The sequence below is a fragment of the Malaclemys terrapin genome, chromosome 25 (genome assembly GCF_027887155.1).
Source record: "Malaclemys terrapin pileata isolate rMalTer1 chromosome 25, rMalTer1.hap1, whole genome shotgun sequence".
Classification (NCBI taxonomy): Eukaryota; Metazoa; Chordata; order Testudines; family Emydidae; genus Malaclemys; species Malaclemys terrapin.
The window spans coordinates 8,050,070-8,073,918 of record NC_071529.1 but is presented as its reverse complement, the minus strand read 5'-3'; the positions used below and the strand labels follow the sequence as shown (position 1 = coordinate 8,073,918).

Genomic DNA, 23,849 nt, shown 5'->3' with positions numbered 1-23,849 from the left:
GGAGCTGAATGGGGGCCGACGGGGAACAGCCCCTGCCAATCCCGCACGAGAGCTCTGCCCCCTCCCCCGTTACTCACGTGCACACTCCAGCCCCTCCCCCTACAGGTGCACACTCCTCCCGCCCAACACACTCACCCGCCCCGCCCCCTTCCTGTCTGCACACTCCAGCCCCTCCCCCTACAGGTGCACACTCCTCCCACCCAACACACTCACCTGCCCCGCCCCGCCCCGCCCCCTTCCTGTCTGCACGCTCCAGCCCCTCCCCCGCCCATGGAGGGTGACACGCTCCTACCCCCCCCCCGCGCGAGTCGGGCCCGGTGACGTCACGGCCCAGGTACCTGCCCCCGCCCCGGGCGTCAGCAGCCGCAGCCAGTCAGCGTGCCCGTTGCCCTGGCAACGCCGCGGCCCTGGGCCCGCTCCCGGGGAGCAGGAAGCGCCGGCCCGGCCCTGACACCACACGGGCCACCGGCTCCTCGCCCCGCCGGGCCGCGGCCTGAGCCCGACGCCGCAGGTAGGAGCGGGGGCCCGGCGCCCGCTGGGTCAGAGCCCGGCTGGGGTCTTCCACTGCGCCCATCGCCGTAGCGTCTGGGCGTGAGGGGCGTGGGGTCCTCCCGCAAGCTGAGACCCCCCCCCGTCCTGGGGTCGGTGCCTCTGAGCCCCAAGGGGTTAATCCCCCCCCCGTCCTGGGGTCGGTGCCTCCGAGCCCCAAGGGGTTAATCCCCCCCCCGTCCTGGGGTCGGTGCCTCCGAGCCCCAAGGGGTGACCCCCCCCCTTGTCCTGGGGTCGGTGCCTCTGAGCCCCAAGGGGTGACCCCCCCCGTCCTGGGGTCGGTGCCTCCGAGCCCCAAGGGGTTAATCCCCCCCCCCGTCCTGGGGTCGGTGCCTCCGAGCCCCAAGGGGTTAATCCCCCCCCCCGTCCTGGGGTCGGTGCCTCCGAGCCCCAAGGGGTGACCCCCCCTTGTCCTGGGGTCGGTGCCTCTGAGCCCCAAGGGGTGACCCCCCCCCGTCCTGGGGTCGGTGCCTCTGAGCCCCAAGGGGTTAATCCCCCCCCCGTCCTGGGGTCGGTGCCTCCGAGCCCCAAGGGGTGACCCCCCCCCTTGTCCTGGGGTCGGTGCCTTGAGCCCCAAGGGGTTAATCCCCCCCCTGTCCTGGGGTCGGTGCCTCTGAGCCCCAAGGGGTGACCCCCCCCTCCTGGGGTCGGTGCCTCTGAGCCCCAAGGGGTGAGAGATCCCCCCACGGCCCCCCCCCGGGTTGGTGCCTCTGAGCCCTAGATCCCCCCCCCCCCAATCCCCATGTCTCTAGCCCCCAGCTGAGCTCTCTGGGCGTTCACTGCTGCGGCTCCGGTCCCGAGGGCTATGCCCCAGGCAGGATTCTGGCTGCTCAGGCCCCTGTCTCCTGGGCCAGGCTGAGGCTGTCTTGGTGCTCAGGGGTGTCCTTGCTCTGATGCTGTTCGCCCGGCGTGGGGGAGGCTGGGAGCATACAGAGCTCTCAAGTATCCAGCGTCTCCTGCACTAAACCCTGATTGACCCACAGATACTCTCTGTGGCGGGCACCATCCCGTGCCAGCCAGCCAGGGTGAGGTTCTGGGAAGAGCAAATACCTGGATCATTTGTTTGAGCCCCCCTGGAGGTTTTGAACTCATAGCACTAAGCGTGGGGGAAAGCGAATGCTTAATAGTGGCAAGATTTTTGGGGTAGGGTCTGGAGGCCCCAGCATGCAAGGTGTAATTGGGCACAGGATGGGGGCTCCTGTTTAGGGGGGTAGCTGGCATGCCAGTGCTTAGGCTTCTAACGGGTCAGGGGATTCAGGCTGGCATGGCCAGAGACGCTCCACACCCAGAAGAGGCACATAGTCAATCCCGACATTAGTGGGGGAAATGCATTCGGCAGCTGCATTAAGGCTGATGGCATAAGTGGGGTGCAGTTCAGTGCCCCGCTTTCAGATGCCACGGCACAGCGCCACGTCTAGTCTGTCTGAACAGTGCCGCCGGGGAGTGACGGACTGGTAGGAACTGTGTGAGACTTGGCCTTTTGCGGTCGTTCTAGTGAAGCTGGGCTCTGTGCCTTAGTTCCTGTGGGTTTGCAGTGCACCTCTTGTTCTGTTCTGGGTTTGACCAGGCCTGTCTGTGGGAAGGAGGGGAAAGGTGGGGCCAGTGTTTTAGCAGAGAGGATCCACTGCCTCTCACTTGCCTTTCTCAAGGCGTGGTGCTGTCCTGTAACCTGCTCCCTCCCTCCTGAATGTGTCTGGCTTTACAAGGGCTGGTGCTGTGCCAAAAAAAATGAGTGTTTTGCACCTGCTAGCGGAACAGGATTGGTCCCTCAGTTGACTGATGACAGTCTTTTCTCTCTGCTCCATTTCCTGGTCAGCAGATGGACCCTTCTGTCAGTCAGTGCTGAAGCTGTGTGATGTCTGAGAGATGCATTTAGTCATATGATGGGACAAGAGGGCAGGGACCTTTAGACAGGACCTTAAGCCAGGTACCACCCACCCTGTCCTTTGTATTCTCGTATCCAGTTGCCTTATGCTTCCATTTGTTGGCAATAATTTCATTATTGCATCACAAGCACTTGAAGAAACTGAAGAGCGGAGAACATTTCCCCAGGCGGACTGGATTGTTTCTCTCTTTTCTGCAGAGTTTCTACAAGCCTGTAACAATTGCCCCAAAACTGTTTATTTAGCAAACTTTAAATAGCCTTCTTTTCTCTTAACCTCCCTTCCCTTCCCTTGGGTTTGGTTGGGGAGTTGATTGACACTTGGTTCTTGAAAAGATTCACATTCCCGTATAGATTTCTTATTTCCATAAGATATGCTAGGCAGACCTCACTTCCTGGTGGGGGTGCCCCAAGTAACTGGACTTTTCCATCAGCCACCACTCACAGGGTTCTATCAGATCAAACCAAATGAGGTCCAACTTGGAAAATGATCTGAAACACGTGTTCAGTGTGAGAGAAATACCCAGGCAGCTGTAATGAAGAACTAGATCTAGGGGCAAGAGTGGGCAGTATGTTAGGAGTTTGCAATGGGATGTGTAATTCTGGATGGCAGATAGCACAGTGGTTAGGGCACTAGCCCAGGACCCTGCTCTGTCACATACTTCTGGTGTGACCTTGGGCATGTCATTTAGTGCCGCGGTGCCTCAGTTCCCAATCTGTAAAGCTGAGGATAAGAGCACTTCCCTATCGCCTAGGGATGTGTGAGGATTAACTGCATTAAAGATTGTGGGCACTCGTATGCTGTGGTAATGGGGGGCAGATAAATTCCTAAAAGAGACACTGCATTCACAGAGCAGGGAGGTAAGAGTTCTTCTCTGCAAGGTGCACCCGCACCTAGCATATTGCATCCTGCTTTGGGCACTGAGTTACCAGAACAGTATTGACACTGGAGGGCGTTCAGAGAACAGCAACTGACCTGACCTGAAGGGTTTGATTTATACGGAAATTTTTAGCCATGGGCTAGAGTTCCCAGGGCTCAGCCTCCACACTCAGGACTGAATTTCCAGAAGTGCTGGTCCCACGTTTGCTGACTTGTTTGTCCGATCTGTAAAAGTGCCCAGCACCCACTGTGCCACATACGGCTAGGAGGTTTTAACAACAACTCAGCACCCAGCGTGCATCTGATGTATGAGCTCTTGTGAAAATCTAGCTGTAAAAATTCCAGCTGGGTGTTGTATAGCTTGGTTAGTGATGACTAAGGAAGGATATAACACTCTGCAAATATTTGCAGACTGTTAAGGCCAAGGAGGGAGGGAATTGCTTTGTGTAGTAACCTGAGGTTTAGCTAGAAGTAATAGGATGAAATCAAGGAAAAGCGTCGGCTGAATATTGGGGTATAACAAGCTCCAGCGTGTGAGCTGTATTTGACTGTGCAACAGTCTTCAACTGAAAAGGATGAAGCCCCATTATTGGGTCTTTAAAAACTAGACAAGGGATTAGAAGATGCCCCGGAGAGACCAATCCTGCACTGACTCGTGCAGATAGACTGGACAGTCAGGGTCATTCTACCTCAAACTTCCTGATTCTGTTAAATCACCAGCTGTAAAAACGCTTTTGAGAATGGTTGCATTGGTTGGTTTTTTTTGGTCAGATGCTTTATTTCAAGGCTCCGACAGGACGTGTGTCTCACTTGTTTCCTGTGCCCATGGGGGGGCTTGCTTCAGTGGCTAAATGCCTGGGAGCTGAGAATTGGCACTAATATCTCATGCTCCTGTTTGCCGTGTCAAGGCCACTGCCGTGTGAAGCGGAATGGGTTAACTGCTTCTGGGCGTCTGTTTCCCAGCATGCATAGCTTCATTGGGGATCTTGCTTCAGGTGTTACCAGTTTAGCTGAGGCTGATTGTCAGGAGGTGATTAACCTAGCCTGAAACATCAGGCACAGCTGAGAGCACTGGGTGAGCAGCTGTCACTTGGCAGATGATACTGAAGCGCAGAGAGGCTGTTCTCGCTGCTGTTCGAGACTGAAGTGGGGTGTGGACTGACTGTCTAGGAGTCCAGGTGAGTCTTACTCTGCCTAGTTTAGCACTGACTCTGTAGGCTTTAATTTTGGGAGTGTGGGGTGGGGCTCTGACCAGCAGCACTGGCCAGCCCCCGTAGCAGGGCTAACTCTATGGGATCTTGATACTGTGTGACTGATCTGTATTTTCCAGCAGAGGTGTATTTATTTGGGGTGGAGTACGTCCACCCATTAGACTGGGGGGTGAGGTAGCAGCTCCAGATGCATGTCTTGGTTTTTCTTTTAAGTTATGGTCCCCTCCTAGTTTCCATCCTCACCTGGTGCCTTGTGCGTCCCATTGGGAGCTGTGTGAGCTGTTCGATGGAAGCAAACCGCAGCTGAGTGATAGAAGGACTGGGGGCACTGGGGTGAAGGGGCCCTGGCTTGGACGTGAGGAGAGCTGGCGTTTAAATCCTTAGTGCTGCAGTGATAGAGGGTCTGACCTGCACTGGGTGTTTCCATTGCTGGTTAGGTGGGTGGGGATGCAGAGAGACTCTCTTATTGCTTATGGCATCAATTAAGGATAAGATTGTCACAGTCACAGATTCTGTGACTTTCAGAGACCTCCGTGACATTTTCTGCTTCAGCCCCAAGGTGGCAGGGCCAGAGCGGTCAGCCGGCAGTGGCCCCGGGGCCCTCAGCTGCCTGCAGTGGGGCTCGTGCTCCTCCCCCACCCCAGGGGGTTTGGGCTTCAATCCTCCCCCATCAGTCCCTCCCCCCATAATTTTTGTAAAAGTCACGGACTGGTCACAGGCTTCCGTGAATTTTTGTTTATTGCCCGTGACTTTTACTAAAAAGAATGCTGACAAAACCTTAACCTTTGCAATAATATTTGTGAAGGGTTTTTTCCCTCCTCAGTAGAAAATGTCCCTGTGATACCGGTTTGAGGGGACCCTGAACCGAAGAGAACACGTCTCTGTTCTCCCCTCATGCTATCAAGTTAGTCTTCGTCTGGATTTAGCTCTGTTTCAGGGTAGCTGTTCCAATGCCCTGGCCCTACAGCAGGTTATGTTTCTCCAGGCATGAAGAGCAGATGGGTAGTTAAGTCAGAGTGACCTTTATTTTAGATTTAGAGAACAAAAGCAACGTCTATATCAGAGCAGATGATGAGTGTTTCCTTCCTCTGTGACAGTCTGTCCAGCTATTGTGTGTTCAGCTGTTCTCTGAAGACCAGGAATCCCTTAGGTGGTAAGGGCCAGATTTCCATGTCACAGCACCCACAACTAGGACCATGTTCTAAAAGGGCTCAGCGCCCATTGACACCGATGGCCTGTTTGCTCCGCAGTCAGCGTGTTGAGCAATCCCGTAAATCTGAATGCTTCTAATGGTACCTAGATAGGAGCTGAGGTCTTCGGAAAATCTGGTTGTTAAGGGGCAGAACACAGAATATCAAGTCAAAACAGTTATAGCTGGATCCACCTCCAGGCTGACTCAATAGCGCCTAAGCCAGCCTCACGTGAGGCTTCTGAAGGCCATTTTACGATTATAGCAATGCACAGTTACGTTCTGGTAGAATTATTCCCCCTTATACCTGTAAGGGGTTAATGTCTCAGGCCCCAGGTTGTGTGCTTTGCTGCCCGTAATGTTTCCTAGTGCCTTTTTCTGTCTGCATCCATCTTTTTTGCCTGCCGTGAACCTTTCTATGGTTTGGTGCCCAGCCCCTGGGAGAGGAAGGCCTGGTACAGCCACACGCACCGCCAGGGCCATCTAAGTTCTGTCATGGTGGTGGGAATTTCTCCTGCCACCACCACCATGTCCTGCTCTTTCCCAGCTTGGTAACAACCCTTGCGGTGAACTCCCGCCGTACCTGGGATGACAAGTGAGCTCTGCAGGAGGCACCTGGATTCTGTGCCCTAAAAACAGCTGGTGATGTTCTGGTGTCTGCTTGTCAGGTTCTGATCCATCCTGGTGCAGCAGACTGGTGTGGGGACTGGAGAGAGGAAAACCGCAAATGGTATTTGTACACAGCTTTCCAAGGCTCTTTGTTTCTAGGACTGGGGGGGGGGGGGCGACTAACCCCCAGCCATCTTGCACTGTGGATGGACAAATGGCCATTTGTCCACACGGGGGCTTAATTTAGGGCTAGGAATTTTGGGGCTGCCTCTGAGGTTATGGGGTTGGAGGAGGGAGCTGCAGCTCTTCCTTCTCCTCCCCCTTCCCTCTTGGCTAGGGGCGGGATTTCCCTTGGCGAAGAGCTCTCGTCCCAGCATTGGTGGGTGCCTTGATGTCCCCACTCCACGTTCACGAGGAAAGTGCTGTTAGCTGGTTTGCAGATGTATCGTGTTTCCCACCCTGCCCCTGGAGATGTGTGGGAATAGAGGGGCCTGCCTTTGGCTGAGAGAGAGGAGCCCTATGACCCAGTCCCTTAATATTCCCAAAGGGACAGTGCCTGCTGCTTGCCTTGAAACTCCTCTGCTTTTTGATTCCTAATGTCCCTTCCAGAGCCTCTTCTGCCCTCAGGCTGCAAGCGCCACATGCACCCAAGCTGGCATTTTCAGTGCAATCTAATAGAATAAGCCAGTTGTCTTAATCCACTTATCAGGTCTGATCCAATAAGGCCTGCAGCTCTGGCTAGGAGTGAAGTGTGCGTGTTCTTAATAAATCTCCCCTGTTTCAACTGGCGTCTTTAATCTGCCTCTGTCACTTACCCAGAAACTTCAAGGTGGTATTAACAATGCTGCTTGCTGCTCCTGGACCCTTCCAAATGGAGAGACTTCGAAACCCAGCGCTGGGACTAGCACATAGTGACCTGTTTTCCAAAAGAACGTTTGTGTGACATGAAAAGAGAGACCACTAATGTTGAGACACTAACACCTTGTCCTGTCCTCCTCCAGTGGTGGGAAATGCTTCCCTAACCTACAAAGAGAAAATTCCTTGGTGCATCTTTAGCTCTTGCATTGTGCTTGTGAAACTGGGCACACAAAGGAAAGGCCGTTCGGTGTGATCTATCAACCAAATGCAGCACGAAAAGATGGCTCTGCCCCAAAGAGCTAACAATCTAGTATAAGACAAGACACAACAGATGGATATAGAGCAGGGATAGGCAACCTATGGCATGCGTGCCGGAGGCGGCACGCGAGCTGATTTTCAATGGCACTCACGCTGCCTGGGTCCTGGCCACTGCTCCGGGGGGGGCTCTGCATTTACATTTAAATTTTAAATGGAGCTTCTTAAACATTTTAAAACCCTTATTTACTTTACATACAACAATATAGTTTAGTTATATATTATAGACTTTTAGAAAGAGACCTTCTAAAAACATTAAAATGTATTACTGGCATGCAAAACCTTACATTAGAGTGAATAAATGAAGACTCGGCACACCACTTTTGAAAGGTTGCCGACCCCTGATATAGAGAGACAGGGGAGCACAAGGAAACAATGAGACAGCACGTAAGGTTTGAAGTCCCACCTCTGGGAAGGCTATGGGGAATGAAGGCCCTGGTGGTGCACGGTGCCTGGTGGAGAGGCAGCGTGGCAGGCTCAGGTTGGTTCTGTTCTTGACCGTCCCAGACATGACAGGTAGAACCTCCGCCAGGCCTCTCCCCTTATCTATCTTTTCAGCCTTGTTTGATTTCTTGTCAAATGGATTTTAGAGAGGAGTCAACAACTAGGTTTTAAACAAACTTAGCTGTGCTGGTGGAAGAGAAATTCCATTTGTGGAAGCGTAATGCCCCTCACATGAGTCAGCAGCGGGGGGTGAATGGGGACCTTCCCGTTTATCTCTTGAATCAAGACACTTGGCAAGTGGTTTGCACAGTAAATAGGATTCCTGGTTTCAGCAAAAAGATGTGGTAAAGCCGCTGTTACAGAGGCAAACATGTCAACTTCACACACTTGTCCATTCGTTTCCTTAGCCTTTAGCAATGAGGCTTGCATCTGCACTATTGGAGTCTAATTAAAGTGACCTTGTGCAGTCTCCATTATCTTCTCTGTAACACAGGGAGACTGATAGCTGCCAGTCCCTGAGGTCAGGCTGGGTCAATAAAAACTGGGGTAAAGTGCGCAGAAACATTAACTGGGGGAAGACTGAATTCATGGTCTCCTTACTCCCAACCCACTGCTCCTTCCCCCACGGCTCAGGATATGTGGTGGTGGAGTAAGCACCCAACAGAGCCATTCCAGTGGTATAAGGTCCATACGGATACTGCCAGTGGGCTCTGCCCCCTATTTCTGTGCCTTCCCACCCCCCAAAAAGGTTGAAAATTTAAAATTGGGTTGCGGGTGTGGGGGAAATGCTGCTGTTTCAGGAACCACTTGACCAAATAACTCCCAGTTTGCACCACTCGCTCTGCCCTGGACTCTGAACTGACATACCAGTTTCCAAGCTGATCTTATGTATGCAACAGAAATGGTGTTGCAACTCTAGCTAGCACTTGCCACCTCCTAAGAGAAGTTAATTTGTGGCCCTAATGCTGGGTTAGGGAATAGATCATGTGCCAGGTGGGCAATTTGTTGTCTTTGCTCTGGTGCCTGGGCAGAATTGAGAGTCAAAACTGCTTTCCAATTGCTGGATAAACGTGGAAGGGAGGGCATTGCCTGGCCTGGCCACCTGGCTCTGCCAACGTGCTTCATTCCTCTTGTGCAACATCTCTGCTCTGCCAGCCCTGGTCCCCTCTTGAGTAGCCACAGCTCGTGCCAAATTGTGTGTGGTGGAGGATGAGAGCATCAGAGGGAGTTGGCTTCCTCTCCTGGGGCGGATGGCTGGGGATGAGGAAGGCAGACACTAGAGCCTTCGAACGCCCTGCTTCATAAATCAAGGCCCTGTCAATACAGATATGTGCTTACTAGCCTTAGGTTAAAGAATTCCATGTACCACGAGTATTCACACGCTCCCTGGACCTATTGCTGTTCAAGCCTTGGGTTTCTCCACTTTCTCTGTCCCCGTTTCTATTACCTCCCAAGACAGGCTGCGGCATGTCAGACTTTTGTTCATTAGCAATTACTGAGGCTTGGTCTACACGGAAAAGTTACATCTGCACAGCACCCCGACCGACATCGCTATGCCGACAAATCCTCCAGTGTAGACACAGTGCTTCCATCGACCTCGCTGCTACCGTTTGGGGAGATGGTGTTACTACACCGATGGGAAAACACCTTCTGTCGGCGTAGGCTGCGTCTACACTAGGGACTGTGCAGGTGTAGCTATGCTGCAGTAATCTCCACCCATTTTCCCTTCTTCGGTGGAGAGAGAGTGAGACTCTTTCCCCCCCGCCCTCCAAACGCCAAGCAGTTGACAGCTCTGTTCTGTCTCATGTTGGTTCCCAGGAATCCAGTCTAGGGTTATATTTCGTCCCCAGAGCAATGTATGTCCATCTCATCTCACTCACTTATTCTAAGTAGGTCTTAAAATCCCTGCCTGGTTGGTTTTCTTGCTTCCCAATTGCAAAGTGTTGCCTCTTTAAGTTTAATGCAGATCCAGGCACGCCATCATGAATACCAGCGGAGACTAGGCCTTGGGGGTTTCGCTGAGGAACCAGTGCTGGAAAAAGACCATCTGCTCCATGCAGAGAGCAAAACAATCAAGATCTTGGGCTCGTTCTGCGAGCTATCCCTTCAGCAGGGCATCCTGTGAGCAAAGGTTTTGCTGTTTAATGCTGACTCACTCTGTCCCTGAATCGCCAGCTCCTAGTGTTCCAAAATCACGCGTCCAGCTCCCAAAATCATTCAGTTGGCTCAGGGTGGATTGATTTAAATCACCAAGTTAAACACCTCGATTTAAATCAGTGACTGGAATCAATTTTTCTGTTTGTTTTTCAGTTCTATCCTAAAGAGAAGTGCATTCTCACTGGTGGAGTAACCATTAAAACATGTTGATTTTAAAGCTAAATAGAGGTTTTACACTAGAATTGGTACATCTTTTTGCTACTTAGGAGGGTTCACTATGACTGGGTACTTTTATTTAAGCAATTATATAGCTTCATATTTTCAGATTCGTAACTGTACATTTTTAGTATGTTAGAAAATAATTATCTAGTAAATGATATGTTGGTGTACTAACTTTTTGCTCATGATTTGTGTCAAGTTGCATTTGATGGTAACTGGAATTTAAACACACACAACATATAACATTTATTTTTATTTAAACAAAAACAACTTTACATATTTTAAATACAAATTTATCTTATCAAAACGTGTTTCTCATTTATAGTTGAATGACTTCTTAAACAGAGGGATTAACTGCAGTCAGTGAATTAACTGATTATTTCGGATCAGCCTGGGAAAATTTTTAGTTTGCATAAGTGAAAGTGACTGGACCTTAAGTTCGTATTCACCTATGTTTCTTGAAAATGAGACAACAGTCTCCTAAGTTTCTTAGGCTGTCCTGCAAACTTTTAAAACTAGTAGATCTCATCCCCTCCCTCCTCCATTTTTATTCATAGATGGAAGAGAGAAAAGTTTTCCTGCATTTTCAACTCCCAATTGATTTCTCAACTTTGACTGAATTAGTCCAAATGAAGAAAATATTTTTTCTATGCCTGCAGAAGAGGCTACTGCTGTCAAAAGCTGGTTTAGCCCTTCAACAAACTCTGGTTCCAGGTGCTTAGCTAGTGCCTTCCAGTTTAGTGGTGCTGTCTTTAAAGCAACATCAGCAAACACGTACTGCTTGAATTGTCACCTCCAGTCCTGATCTCTATTATGGTTGGCAACATCTTCAGCAGTTAGGCATCTACCCTGACGCTTTAGGTTGAGAATATTGGCAAGAAAATGAGGTGGAGCTTAACTTTGTTCTGGGGCACCTGGCCTTGGCTACTGTCGGAAGACAGGATACTGGGCTAGATGGACCTTTGGTCCAACCCAGTATGGCCGTTCCTATGTTCTTATATTATGGTCTTATGTTGTTGGGTCTTTTTCTTTAATGTCTCCTGAAGTTCTCTCCAAATTTCAACAGCATCAGCAATACCTGCAGCAATCTTTCTGCAATTTGTCCCAAGCTATGGAAATAGGTTTCAGTACATTCAGCATATCTTCAACGTTTCTCCTTAGTCCAATGTTGATTACTTTGGTTGTGATGGTTCCATCATTTTTTGTCATGATTGTCTTCACAGTGTTATCAGAAGAAGTCAGTTCTTAATAAATAGCTCAAAACAGTCAACCACTGAATTCCATTGTACATCTAGGGGGAGAATTAGTTTGGATCCTCCTGTATTTCTCTTTGAAGCTGAAGCAAAGTGGCTGTTATGGAAGTATTTTGCCATTTCAGCAATATTTTCGTTTATTCCTGGAATTGTACTCAAGTCTTTGACAAAGGGTACATCTACGCTACCCGCTGGATCGGCGGGTAGTGATCGATCTATCGGGGATCGATGTATCGCGTCTCATCTAGACGTGATAAATCGATCCCCAAACGCGCTCCCCGTCGACTCCGGAACTCCGCCAGGGCGAGAGGCGGAAGCGGAGTCAACTGGGGCGCGGCGGCTGTCGATCCCGCGCTGCGAGGATGCGAAATAAATCAATCTAAGTCGATCTAAGATATGTCGACTTCAGCTATGCTATTCTCGTAGCTGAAGTTGCGTATCTTAGATCGATCCCTCCCCGTAGTGTAGACCAGGCCTAAAAGAGGCATCAAATGAGAATTGCGCCCACATGTTCTAAGTTTCATTTCTTTCATTATCTTCTTCTAGATTTCTTCTCCTCCTTGCTGCATTTGCTGTATTGTGACAAAGCTACATACTTGACACTTGAATTTTTGTTCAGTATGTTATAGCTGTTTCTGTTACTACTTTTCAGTATTCTACTGTATGGGCATTTCGTGATGTAGTGTTTCTGTTAGCTAACACAATATGGGATGTCTGTCACACAAGCTCTGTACACTGCTCCACCCATCAAGACTCAGATTAATGAATTTCCTGTCAGTGTTTTTTGCACGCGGTTCAACTTCCTTCTCAGACACGGTATCCAGGATCCTTCCAGCAACGTCTGCTCGGCCTGTAACCATCGAACCATTCAATGAAAAGTTTGTTCTGAACAAAATGAAAGGGAGAATCTGTTGTATAAGTGAATTGAGCAATCTTGTAATCTCTTGCTGAACTTTGCTGGTCCTGATAACGAACTCAGCCATGGATTTATTGGATGAAGAAGATTTTTTTTTTTTTTAATACAAGTAATTTACTGTCTGACGTGTGTAGTTGCAGCACTTGTGGTGGTACCGCAGATGACTCTGAAGTTGTATGTATTGCAGATGGTGGCGTATGTTCAGAACCCCGAGTGTCTGAGGTGGACACTGAACAAAATGGCAAAAAAAGTCACTCATTCACTGAGTATTATTCAGTGCACTACTTAAAAAAAAATAGAGATTGTAAATGAAATATTCCTCTTACTGCAGCTGTTTGTACCACTGTTTAAAAGAAAAAAATTATTCTAGATCCATTTTTATAAGGAAAACAATGGGTACAGTCTGCCCTCGATTTACAGGATATTTTTTGCACGGTGCCTGTTATGCATGGTCAATAAATTGTGACCCTTTATTTTTGTACATGGTATGGATTCGTTTTTACATGCTGCAGCATGGTTGTCAAGATGTGCAGATCAGTGGCGTAGCCAGGATGGGACACTTGGGGGGGCCCCGACTTCGGGTGGGTGGGCAGGCAATGGCGGGGGAGGGGAGGCAGGAGGGATGGGGCAGGAAGGATCGGGGCCGCTTCCCTCATCCCCTCCAGCTAGGCTTGCAGGGGGCAATGGACACTCGGGTCAGGGCCCCCACCCCACCCCAGGCACGGACCCAGGGTGCGGGGTCAGGTCATGGGGGCTTGTCCCGCTCTGCCTGCCTTCCCCCCTGGCACTCCAGCCGGGGAGCAGGGTCAGGGGCTTGTCCTGCTCCGCCCACCCGGTGTTTCAGCCGGGGAGCGGGGTTGGGACATGGGGACTTGCCTGCTCCCCGGCTGGAATGCTGGGCGGGTGGAATGGGGTAAGCCCTGCGCCCCAACCCTGCTCCCCGGCTGGAGCACTGGGCAGGTGGAGTGGGGTGAGCCCCTGCGCCAGGACCCTGTTCCCTGGCTGGAGCGCTGGGTGGACAGAGCGAGGCAAGCCCCTGCACCCTGACCCTACTCCCTGGCTGCGCGCTGGGGGCCCCTGGCCAGATTGTCCATTGCCCCCTGCGAGGCCTGCTGGGGTGGGGGTGAGGGGAGGCAGCCCCAATTCCTCCTGCCCCATCTCTCCTGCATCTACGCTCCCCAGACACCCCAGATGAACCCTCGGAGTTCTGACTTCAACAACATGAGCATTATCATATCAAATTTATCCTCAATATCAGTAAGGGTTAGTAGCAAGCTTAAATTTCATTACATTTTTTTAATAAAATCTGTACAGTATGGGATAAATTAGGGAGGTCATCTTGTGAGCCTGGCACCTAACCCCTTATTTCCCATAGACCCTTGGTATCTTGTTACACGATTTCTATTTGCACAGTGTTTGTTCAAGAACATAACCACCGTGTAAATTGAGGCCTGGCTGTAGCTAAATCTATTAAACCCTTATCTCTAGTAACATTCCAAACGGCTTCGGGGGAGGGGGGGGAGAACACTTTCAAGTGTTAAAATTAATAAATGCCTAATAAAGTTTTACTTTTACATAGAAAAACTTCATCTAAGGGGTTTCATTATATTGAGCAACAAAAAGTCATTTCCAAAGTGCAGCGTTAGCAGTAAAAATGTAATTAAGTACTCCCACAACAAACTAACATCCCCTTTATACTTGGAAATTCGTAAGTAAATTTTCCACTCAAAACACACATTTATGACAGTCTGTTAGCAAGACCTGTGGCTACAACACCACTGCCCACAATAATCTAAGCTGTCATTTACTATCCTAGTAAGACATGCCAGGCGGTCCATAAGAATGGTGGGAAAATGAGTTTACTCACCAGCTGATCCAGATTGTTCCAACGTGTCCACATTACCAGCTACAAAGTTAGAGCTCAAATGCAGGACTCCAAAGAATTTTGCCCCTTCTTCCCATAGTGTCCTGCTTTGACACCGGAGTTGCTCCTCCTTTCTGGGTGCATGCTCTGCTCCTTCTCCCTAGTTCCATAACTGCCCTGCCCTGCCCTGGCCCTAACCCCAGAAAAACAGAGCTAACAACAATCCAAGACGTCTGCTCATGTAACCCACATGCCTGTTGCCCTGCAGTATTTTATATGTTTAGAGACAGAGGGAGGCAGTTGAGAAAGGAATAAATTTCTGTTTGTATCTCTGTGTATGCATGCAAGGAGACAGAGCAAGGCCATTTACTTGACGTGCGGGCGCCATCCAAAGCAAGGGCTGGTTGTCACCGGGCCCATCAGTGATTTCCCCTGGGCTGGAGAGTGTTTCCAGGGTGGGTGGAGTTGTCATAATTCGAGAACTGAGCCAAGCAGAGCTCAGGTAGGGGGAAGCTGTAAAATTGGAAGTTGAACTTGATGAGATACATGATGGTGTTTCCTGGAGTCAGAGGCCAGGTCCCAACGCTTGTGATGACTTTGTCAGTCTCTCACACCCTGGGTCCCCCATAGGAGCAAGCCCTTAATACAGTACATGGCCTATTGTGCCATATTCCTAAAGCTTGACCTCAAAAGTTAGATGTTTTCCCCCCAATTCTTTCTTTTATCTAGAAAAGCTGCCTTTTCCGCAAAGTTTTTGCTAGAGGTTCCTGGATTCAGCATTTTCATTTTTTATTTAAATGTTTTGAGAGATTATAATAAGTTTAGGCCTGAACATATTTTGAATTTAAACTCAGATTTAGGTTTAAACAGGTTTATTTTTAAAAATAGATACATTTATTATCATTTAAATAACCATAAAAAAATCCAATTTAATCCAAATTTTTTATTTTCTTTTTTTTTCCTGCCAAAAATTTATTGCTTTTTATCCACCCTGGACTGGCTTAAATCTCCTCATTTAATGTTTTTTTTATTTTAAAGTTTGCTTTATCTGCTGTCTGGTTTTTGAACTTTTAGGATTCAGGGTTTCAAGTTTTTTTTTCTCTGCAATGATGTGTGCTGCAAACTTGCTTTGTAAAAGAAAGCGGTGATTCTCTCACACCCGACTCCAGGAGCTGGCCTTTAAGAAAATCACCAAATTGCAAGCCTCGTGATAAAATCTCAAGAGCTGGCTAGCGGTCAGACCCGTTAATACAATGCTTTACAAACCCAGAGTCATGTTAACATCTTTCCCTGCAGTAGTACAGAAGAGCCCAGTCATGGACCAGAACCACTTTGTGCCAGCTGCTGTCCAAACAGAACAAAAATAAGCGGTTTCCTGACCCCAAAGAATTTATAATATAAATAACACACTGGGGCATCAGCTGGAGAGAGAAGGTCTGAGTATTCCCAGTGAGGATAAAATGGAGATTTTTTTTTTAAAGGGATAGCTCTGGGAAGGACCCCGTGGTGGGTAAGGAAAGGGACGTCTATTCATCTTATTCATTCTTAGCCGTGACTGTGGCCACCGCCTGTGCTAAATTATCCAGCCAAACCTGTTGCACCAGGTGTGGATTTGAGAGATCGTTATAACACCCCAAGCTAACTCTGTCCCCTATGATTAGCCCCGACTGGTTGTAGGCAAACCAGGAAGCTTCTGTCTGTATCTAGGCAGGTCAGGGCTGGAGCAGTGTTGCCCAATGAAGGGAGACACTGAAAGCTGCCACTAAGCTCAGTGAAAACGACTTGACTGGCCAGTTTGGCAGAGCTGTTTCTGGCCCTCTCCTTTCCTCTCCCTTCTAGTTCTTTAAAAGGAAATCCACCCCCAGGGGAACCCTAGCCCAGGCCTACGTCTACACTGCAATCAAGCCCCACGGCCCTGAGTCGCTGAGCCTGGAACAATGGACTCCGGCATGTGGCGACGGGGTTCCACTGCTATTTTCAGCCCGGCAGCCCAAGCCCTGCGAGCCGGAGTCAACTGACCTGTGCTCTGGGTTTGTCTTTGCAGTGTAGACACAGTACCCAGCCTGCCTCCCTCTGGGCGTGTCTCCCTCCAGATAAATGTTGAATAAGGCAATTAAACCCAACAACCAAGTGCTGCCCGTCCACATGCCAACAATGCAGTGTTCGGGCTGCACTTCCCTAGGTCCAGCACAGAGATTAGTGAGGGCGAGGAATAGAGCAAGGTGCTCCGGGCTGGCCAGCTCCACAGGCTCTGTTCGAGCTGGGAGTGGGTCTGGATTAGGATTCAGAGGTCCTGTCTGAAGCTGAGTAGCAATCCAGCTCTGGGGAGACTTGGTTCTGAGTCAGGATGGGCTGAAAACTAGGGATGGGTGTTGGTAGCTGGTTTCTAATCCCCACTGAAGTTAGAAGGGCTCCACGAGGAGTTTTGATCTCCGTAGAAGTTGAGCCGAGTTCATAGCCCTGGTCCCTATGGGCAGCCCAGGGCTCCCACATGCCGTCGGGTTGCCACGCTAATCACTTTTCTCCTTGTTCTTGCAGTTTGAGATTTTGTCCCAGGAGCGTCCCTGGCCTCACCTGGCATGGAGGACGATCTCACCAGGCCTGCGAGCCCGGCAGGGCTCTCCTGGTACATGGCAGCCTCTCAGCTGTTAGGTTTGACTGTGATCGCCATGACCGGCGCCTGGATGGGCCAGTACCGGGGCGGTATTGCTTGGGAAAGCGTGCTGCAATTCAACGTCCACCCTCTCTGCATGGTCATTGGCATGGTCTTCCTCCAAGGGGATGGTAAGCTGGGATCCTGATGCTGAATTGCTGAAGGGCTAAGAGCATTCAAAGTGCTCCCTACCTCTCAGCCAGGGTAGGAGCTGAGCTGTGCTGGAAATGACCCCTTCACTGCCACGATCACACAGATACCTCCAGCGGTTTGCTGGAAAGTCTCCGTGTGTCTGGTGCAGCCTTAATGGAGTGACTCCTGATTTCCATGTGAGTAATTGGCTTGGAATCATGACCTTAATGCCTTCCATTGCTCGGCTGCGGTTCAGCAGTATTAATGCTTTGACGCTAAGAAGGGAACTCGGTCCAGGTAGCCAACCTGGCCAAGGACAGGGACACCTGTCCCCCGGTGTTAGCAATGGGGACTGGAGCTGGGGTAACAGGTGCACTGGCCCTGTGCACTGGGTTGCTTCAGTACGAGGTATTTACCGTTCTGCTCGGGTGCCGGAGTAGGATGCTACCAGATCCCCCCACCCCAGTCTCTGGTGACAGTGCAGCGAACGGCAGCCTCCCGTTCTCCGCGGAGCGGAGCTGACGTGGGCCAAACCCACGGCAGGCAGAGCACTTAGCAGGGAGCTCGGCGTTGTGCCCTGCTGCGTTTCGCACTAATGTAATTGTGCAGAGCTGGGGGCAGGAATCGTCTCCCAGACAGCCACTTGGGCAGAGAGCTGATTGCGGCTGTACAGAGCCGTGATGGGGAAAGTGCATCAGCAGGTGCCCCCAGACAGCCCCTGGGGCTTAAAGAAAAGATTAATTGTAGCAAATTCAATTTGGAAAAGGCAGTTGGGAGAACAAGCAAGTGCTTAACGCTCCCATCAGCATGAGTCACCCTCTGCCTCCCTCCAGCGGCTCTGACGCATTCGTTTTAGTGCCGATTCTCCCCATCCTCGGCGCCCTGGGACCCCACCTGGTCTGGGGAAGGTTCCCTTTGCTCTGGGCTGCAGAGCCGAGGAGGCTGTTCCCTGCCCTCAGGCACGTTTCTCTCCCCCAGCTCTCCTGGTTTACCGGGTCTTCAGGAACGAGACCAAGCGCTCAGCCAAAATCCTCCACGGGCTCCTCCACGCCTTCGCGCTGCTCATCGCCCTTGTGGGTGAGTCTCGGACGCCCCCATGGAAAGGTGACCCGGAAGGACCCGCCTGGCCGTCCCCATGCCCCTAAGGCCGCTGGGTTGGGTCAGCGGCATCCTGCCCAGGGCGGCTTTTCAATCCAGCCGCTTCTGTTACAAGGAAAAGATCATCCCAGGAAGGCTCCCAGAGCAGAGCCCTGGCTGCCCAGGGTCAGTGCCTGCGGTTTGGGGCTCTGCTCCCCGGGCCGGGTCGGGGGGCGGGTCCAGGCTGGATCCCTGAGTGCGGTGTGGGTGCGAACGGGCTAACGAATGGGCCCCAGCCCTAACCGGCCACCTCCTGCCATCCCTGCAGGGGTGATCGCCGTGTTCGATTACCACAGGAAGAAAGGCTTTGCAGACATGTACAGCCTGCACAGCTGGTGCGGAATAGCAGCCTTCAGCCTCTACTTCATCCAGGTGAGGAGGAGGAGGGTGCGCGTCGGGAGAGCTCCGTCCTGCCTTGCCGTCAGACAGGCAGAGTCCTCCAGTGGTTAGAGCAGCGGCTGGGGGTCAGGATGCCGGGTTCGAGCCCCAGCTCTGGTAGATTTGTTTGGAATCTCCAGTCTCTGTTCCTTGGCTGCAGGCAGGCGCTTGTGGCTGTGCCAGCGTCTGAGGAGGGCTTGGCTGGACTAGCCAACGATCGCCAGTCCTGGGTTAGCCGGGCCAGGAGCTATTTGCTCCGATTTCGTAATAACACCAAAACTCCCCGTGGGAAGCTGGGCTCTGCCGGGAAAGGGCCCTTCAGCCCCTCTGCACTGTCTCCTTCCCCTCCAGTGGCTCGTGGGCTTCAGCTTCTTCCTGTTTCCTGGAGCGTCCTTCTCGCTCCGCAGCAGATACAAACCACAGCACATCTTCTTCGGCGTCTTCCTCCTCGCTCTCTCCATCGCCACCTGCCTCCTGGGCATCAAGGAGCTGCTCCTCTTCAGTATCCAGTAAGTGACAGAAGCACCTGGGCTGCAATTCTCAGCGTCCCCCGTGAGCTTAGAAACAAGGCACCCTTGCCGCAGGCCGGCACCTCCCAGGGAAATGGAGTGAATGGGTCGGCCGGACCCAGATTTCAGTCCTATCACCGAACCTCCCTCAGCATGAGGGCGCTCACCTCTCATAAACGTGGGCCTGGTTCAGGCCCTCAGCGGGCAAAGCTGACTTTTCTCAAAGGTAACGGCCTCGGTGGCAAAAATAGCTGGAGGAATCCCTGGCCAGTGCTAGCAAAGCCTTCCCTGGCCAGCTGGGGGCGCCACCCCTCCAGGGGGTGAGCCACGGGCCCTAATGACTGGAGCTACTGGAAATCTTTCACCTGGAACGTTTGCCATTAGGAAACGTAGATTGAAATGTTTTCCAGGCTTGTTTCTGAAGGGGAGAATGGACGTGGGTGCAAATTACACAACCCCCTTCTTGGCCTGATCCCTCGAGCATGTGCAGGGGGGGCGGTGTCCGCGGTCAGCGAACCCCAGGCCCCAAATGCACTTCAAAGCCCTTCCCACGGCAGGCAAGACTCTGTCCCTCTCCTCCCCCCAGCACCTCGAACACATGCAGCTTGGGCTCCCTGGGGCTCTGCAGCTCACTCACCCATGCTGCCGCTGTGACGGGGAGCGTGACCCCCCCCCCCCATGTTAGAACAGGCTGGAGAGCATTTCTTGGGGCCATCTCCGATCAGACCCTTAGCACGTGTTCTTGCCTCTGGCCGTGGCCTCAGAGGAGAGGAAACACTCCCAGGGCCATGGGGGCTGTGGGCCGCCCCCTGCAGGCTCAGGAAGGTTGGGTGTCATTTCCTGGGCCGTGGGTGGGAGAAGCACGGTACCGCGCTCTGGGCTGGACCCCAGGGAACCACATGTGTGGCAGGGCAGACGTTTTCCTCCTCTGGCGGAGGGAACCCTGGTTCTCAGCGCAGCCCCTCTCTGCTCCTGCAGGGCCACCTACAGCTCGTTCGTGCCTGAAGGGATCCTGGCCAACGTCCTGGGCCTGCTGCTGATCGTCTTTGGCCTGGTAATCGGCTACATCCTGACGCGGGACGAGTGGAAGCGGCCGCCCCTGGCTGAGGAGCTGGCCCTGTCCATGGATTTTAAAACCCTCACTAAGGGGGAGAGCCCCAGCAGCAGCCAGTGATGGCTCCCTGGCTGGGGAGCTCTCCCCAGAGGCAGGGCCGGGGTGGACGTTGTGGTCGTTGCTCACTCCTGCATGTACTAGCCCCTCCGGTGTCTGTTGCTGGTGTGTTGGTGTTGCTGTGACCTCTCTGCCACCTGCTGGTTGTTACGCATACAGCTGGCGCGAGGGGGGGGCATCTGCTTTGACCCCCCCGTCTCCAGGGGAGCTGTGTGCCAATGCAGCAGCTCCCAGCCCTATCCTGGTACTAGGCATCATGTCGCTCTGGGACACTGGGTTGTGCCATGTTCTCCCACTGAGCCCTTATGCCATCCATGGCCACTCCCCTGCCACCCAAATCATGGGGGATGGGCTTCGGATGTGCCAGGCTCAGGGGCATTCCCAGCTGCTGGGCAGGGGTTGGATCCCTCGCCCCTCAAGCAGGGTGGCAGCATTTCCATGTCCCAGCCTGTCTGGCACGTTAGCTCGAGGCCCACTAACACGTCTAACTCAAGTGTGGACGAAGGTCAGGGCCTGGCTCGCTCCTTCAGTTGCCTGCACTGACTTCTTCTCCCTCCTCGCGTTCACTCAATGCCAAGCGGTGGGTCTAGCACCACGCTCCACGGCAGCCAAACCCAGTCCTCGAGGACCCTCGTTTTAAACCCGCCCTCACTTGCATGCAAAGCTTTTGGTGTCTCTCTGGCTAGGGTATTTTTAATGATCACTTGGTATGTGTGTAGCCCTAACCGGTCTGCAGCCCCCTGCTGGCAGCAGCACCTATCTCTGATCAGTCAGCGCGGAAGGGGGCATGTACATGTGCTGTTGTCTGCCCCGGGTAAGATAACCCCTCCCCCCCCTTAAACCCAGCCTAAACATCAGTGTTTTTAGAAATCCTCATCGCTGGTGCCTCTCGTTCCCGCCGGGGCCGCCCCAGCTCCATTCTGCTGAGATAAGGCGGCGCTTCGGCCAGCTGATGTCGAGCAGAGCAGAAATGCAGGGTTGGGAAGGTCTAGTGACTGGAGGGGCAGTGAATTTTTTTAAAATTATGTTCAAGTGAAGGCCTGGTTCCCCCCAGCTCTCACTGCAGGGAGCACAGTCCCTGTCTGCCCGAGTGACCCATGGGCAGCTGCCAGTGGCTTTTCTTAACATCTAAAATGCAAAACTTTCCCATCTGCCCCTTTGTTTGCTCGGCTCTGTAAGCAGCTGCAGGACTACAGGTGTTGACAGGCCGTGCTGGTGCCTAGTGATACTGCAGCAAAGGCCTCGCCTCCCTGCAGGGTCTTTGCACAGATCACCTGTTAAATATTCCCTTCTTGCATGACTGAATCAGGGACTAGCCCCACTCTCCAATGGAGCTTTGGACGCAGAGCTCGGCTGCCCCTGGCTGAACAGTGCATGGGGTCGAGGTTAGCAGACTAAGGCCCTGTTTCCATTTGGCTGCTTGAGAACCTTCTAGCCATGCTTTCCTCAACGGGTGGTCGAGCACCCTCCACAACTGTTAATAGTGCGCACCCAGCTCCCTGGTGATCCAGGATGCTGTGTGCGATAACAGCTGTACCCTGGCCAACTTGTTTGTAACACCATTGCTTCACTCTACAACACAGGTGTTCAATCTAAAGCATTTCAAATGGAGACATGTCCCCCTTAGCCATAGTTTGCAGCCCCCCAGGTGGCCACAGAGCACAGGTTGAAAACTACTCCTGTTTCAGGGGGTCTGCCAAGCGTGCTCGGCATTAGGGCCCTGAGCAGAAAGCCAAAGTTGTCCCGCACAGGAGTGAAAGAGAGAGTGCAGGGCCCCTTCCCGCCAGCCCTGGCTTTTATATGCAGAAAACCAGTTGTTGGGGCACAGGTGGGCTCTAGCAGATAACTGCTGGGGGGGAGGAGCTTTGACAGCCCTGCCCGAGCTGTTAATTAGCAGATACCGTTTGTAAACCCAGAACAAATTTATCATGTGGCTGCTGATTCTCGTTGTAAACATTTCCCCAGCCTCTGTTCAGTGCAGATTCTGACTCGTTCCCCTAAAGTGACCTGAGGGTTTGCTTGTCCCACTCCCACCACTGCCTCCCTTTCACACTCCCCCTGCTGAGCAGAGAGGGGCTGGGCCTCTGGAGTGATGCTGGCTCTGTTTACCTCAGCACTCAAGCTGGGCCCCCAAAAATCACCAGGCCCCTGTGAAAACTTCCGCTCACATTTTACTTCCACTGCCAGAGACACACTTAAGTAAACGTCCGTTTGGAACTTCTGTAGTGAGCGAGATCTGGCTTGCGCGTTTGCTAACACTGCCAGGGCGCCTGCCCGGTTTTTGAAAGACAGCCGTCATCCCCTGTCCTGACTGTGGGAAGAAAAGGGGAGCAAATGTGTGGTGCGTGCAGAAAAAAATTGTGCAAAACTATTCTGGCCAGTGTTTGAAATTCTCTCTCCCCTGACTTCAGTGGAGTCAGGATTTCACCCACTTGTTCGGGCTGATCTTGTGTCTCAGGAGAACCGATGCAAGTTCCTTTAGTCTGAAAAACAACTGGCCAACTCCGTACGGTTTGCTCAGACAAGTAACACCCTGCTAGGGCCGTGTTTCCCTTCTCAGCCGTGCACTCATCTCTCACGGCCAAAAAAAAAAAAAAAAAAAGCTTGTATCAGAGGGTGTAAAGTCCCCTGGAAAAATGCCTGCCAGCGATGGGCATTTGCAGCAGATTCTTGTACTGCAGAAACCTCTCCTCTGCCAAATGCATATTCCTGAACTGACCCCAAATGCTGCAGCTAACGTTTACACGGGCGAATATTTTCTAGGCTGTTTTAAAACCAAATGATCTTTAAAGCCGCGTCGAAGGAGCCGCAATCAGTGCATTGTGCTGGTGGCTCATAAATGCTAGTAAGGAAAACACATGTTAATGAAATGCTGCGCTAAACAGTCTCTGTTTGAACTCTGTTTGCCTGTACTGTACTGCACCTGAGTCAATAAATCCTGGTAACTAGCCTGGGCCACTCTTTCTATTCTTTCTAGCTGGCCAAAGTAAGCACAACTCCTCGGGTCATCTTGGAGCCAGAGCTAACAGATTGAGCGGTCTGATTATTTCACGTTCATTGCATGCTTCCAGTAAAGGACGTATCTATCAGCGCTGAGAAGCTGTAGCAAATACGTAAATTAAGGCCCACGTCGCTTGGGTGTGTGAGTTAGTGCCTGGTCCTGAGAGGCTCAGACTTAGTTTAAGGGCCAGATTTGTAAAGGCATCTAGATGCCTAAACATGCATATAACCCACCTACCTACCGTTTAATAATCTGGCCCCATCTAACTTGTGCCCAACATCACTGCATGATCCGGCACTGAGTGCAGTGCTTAACCATGTGACTGCCCCTGTGCAGGTCCTGCTCTTGTCTTTAAGGATGCCAGAGGCCGTTTGGCTCAAACGAGAGGGGCGAATACAGAAAATACCTCTCCTGCCCAGCTAGACAGAGAGTGACTCACATGCTGTGGTGTGTGAGCAAGGTGCTGCCTGGTGGAGGTACCAGCAGGGCCATGGGCTGTAACTGCTCTCTTTGGAAAGGTGG

At 51.8% G+C, this 23,849-nt stretch overlaps 1 protein-coding gene across 2 annotated transcripts; it reads left to right on the top strand.

Moving 5' to 3' along the window:
• The first annotated feature begins 371 nt into the window (after positions 1–371).
• On the top strand, positions 372–23,275 carry LOC128829108 (transmembrane ascorbate-dependent reductase CYB561). 2 transcript variants are annotated; one of them, XM_054014293.1, is made up of 6 exons: positions 372–511; positions 16,885–17,130; positions 18,110–18,208; positions 18,537–18,640; positions 18,998–19,155; positions 20,134–23,275. In XM_054014293.1, exons 2-6 carry the CDS (start codon positions 16,926–16,928, stop codon positions 20,327–20,329), a joined length of 762 nt encoding a protein of 253 aa, XP_053870268.1. In that variant the 5' UTR covers positions 372–511; positions 16,885–16,925; the 3' UTR covers positions 20,330–23,275. The 2 variants fall into 2 exon arrangements, with proteins under 2 accessions (XP_053870268.1, XP_053870269.1); XM_054014294.1 differs by lacking the exon at positions 372–511 and adding an exon at positions 4,361–4,489.
• The last annotated feature ends 574 nt before the right edge of the window (positions 23,276–23,849 follow it).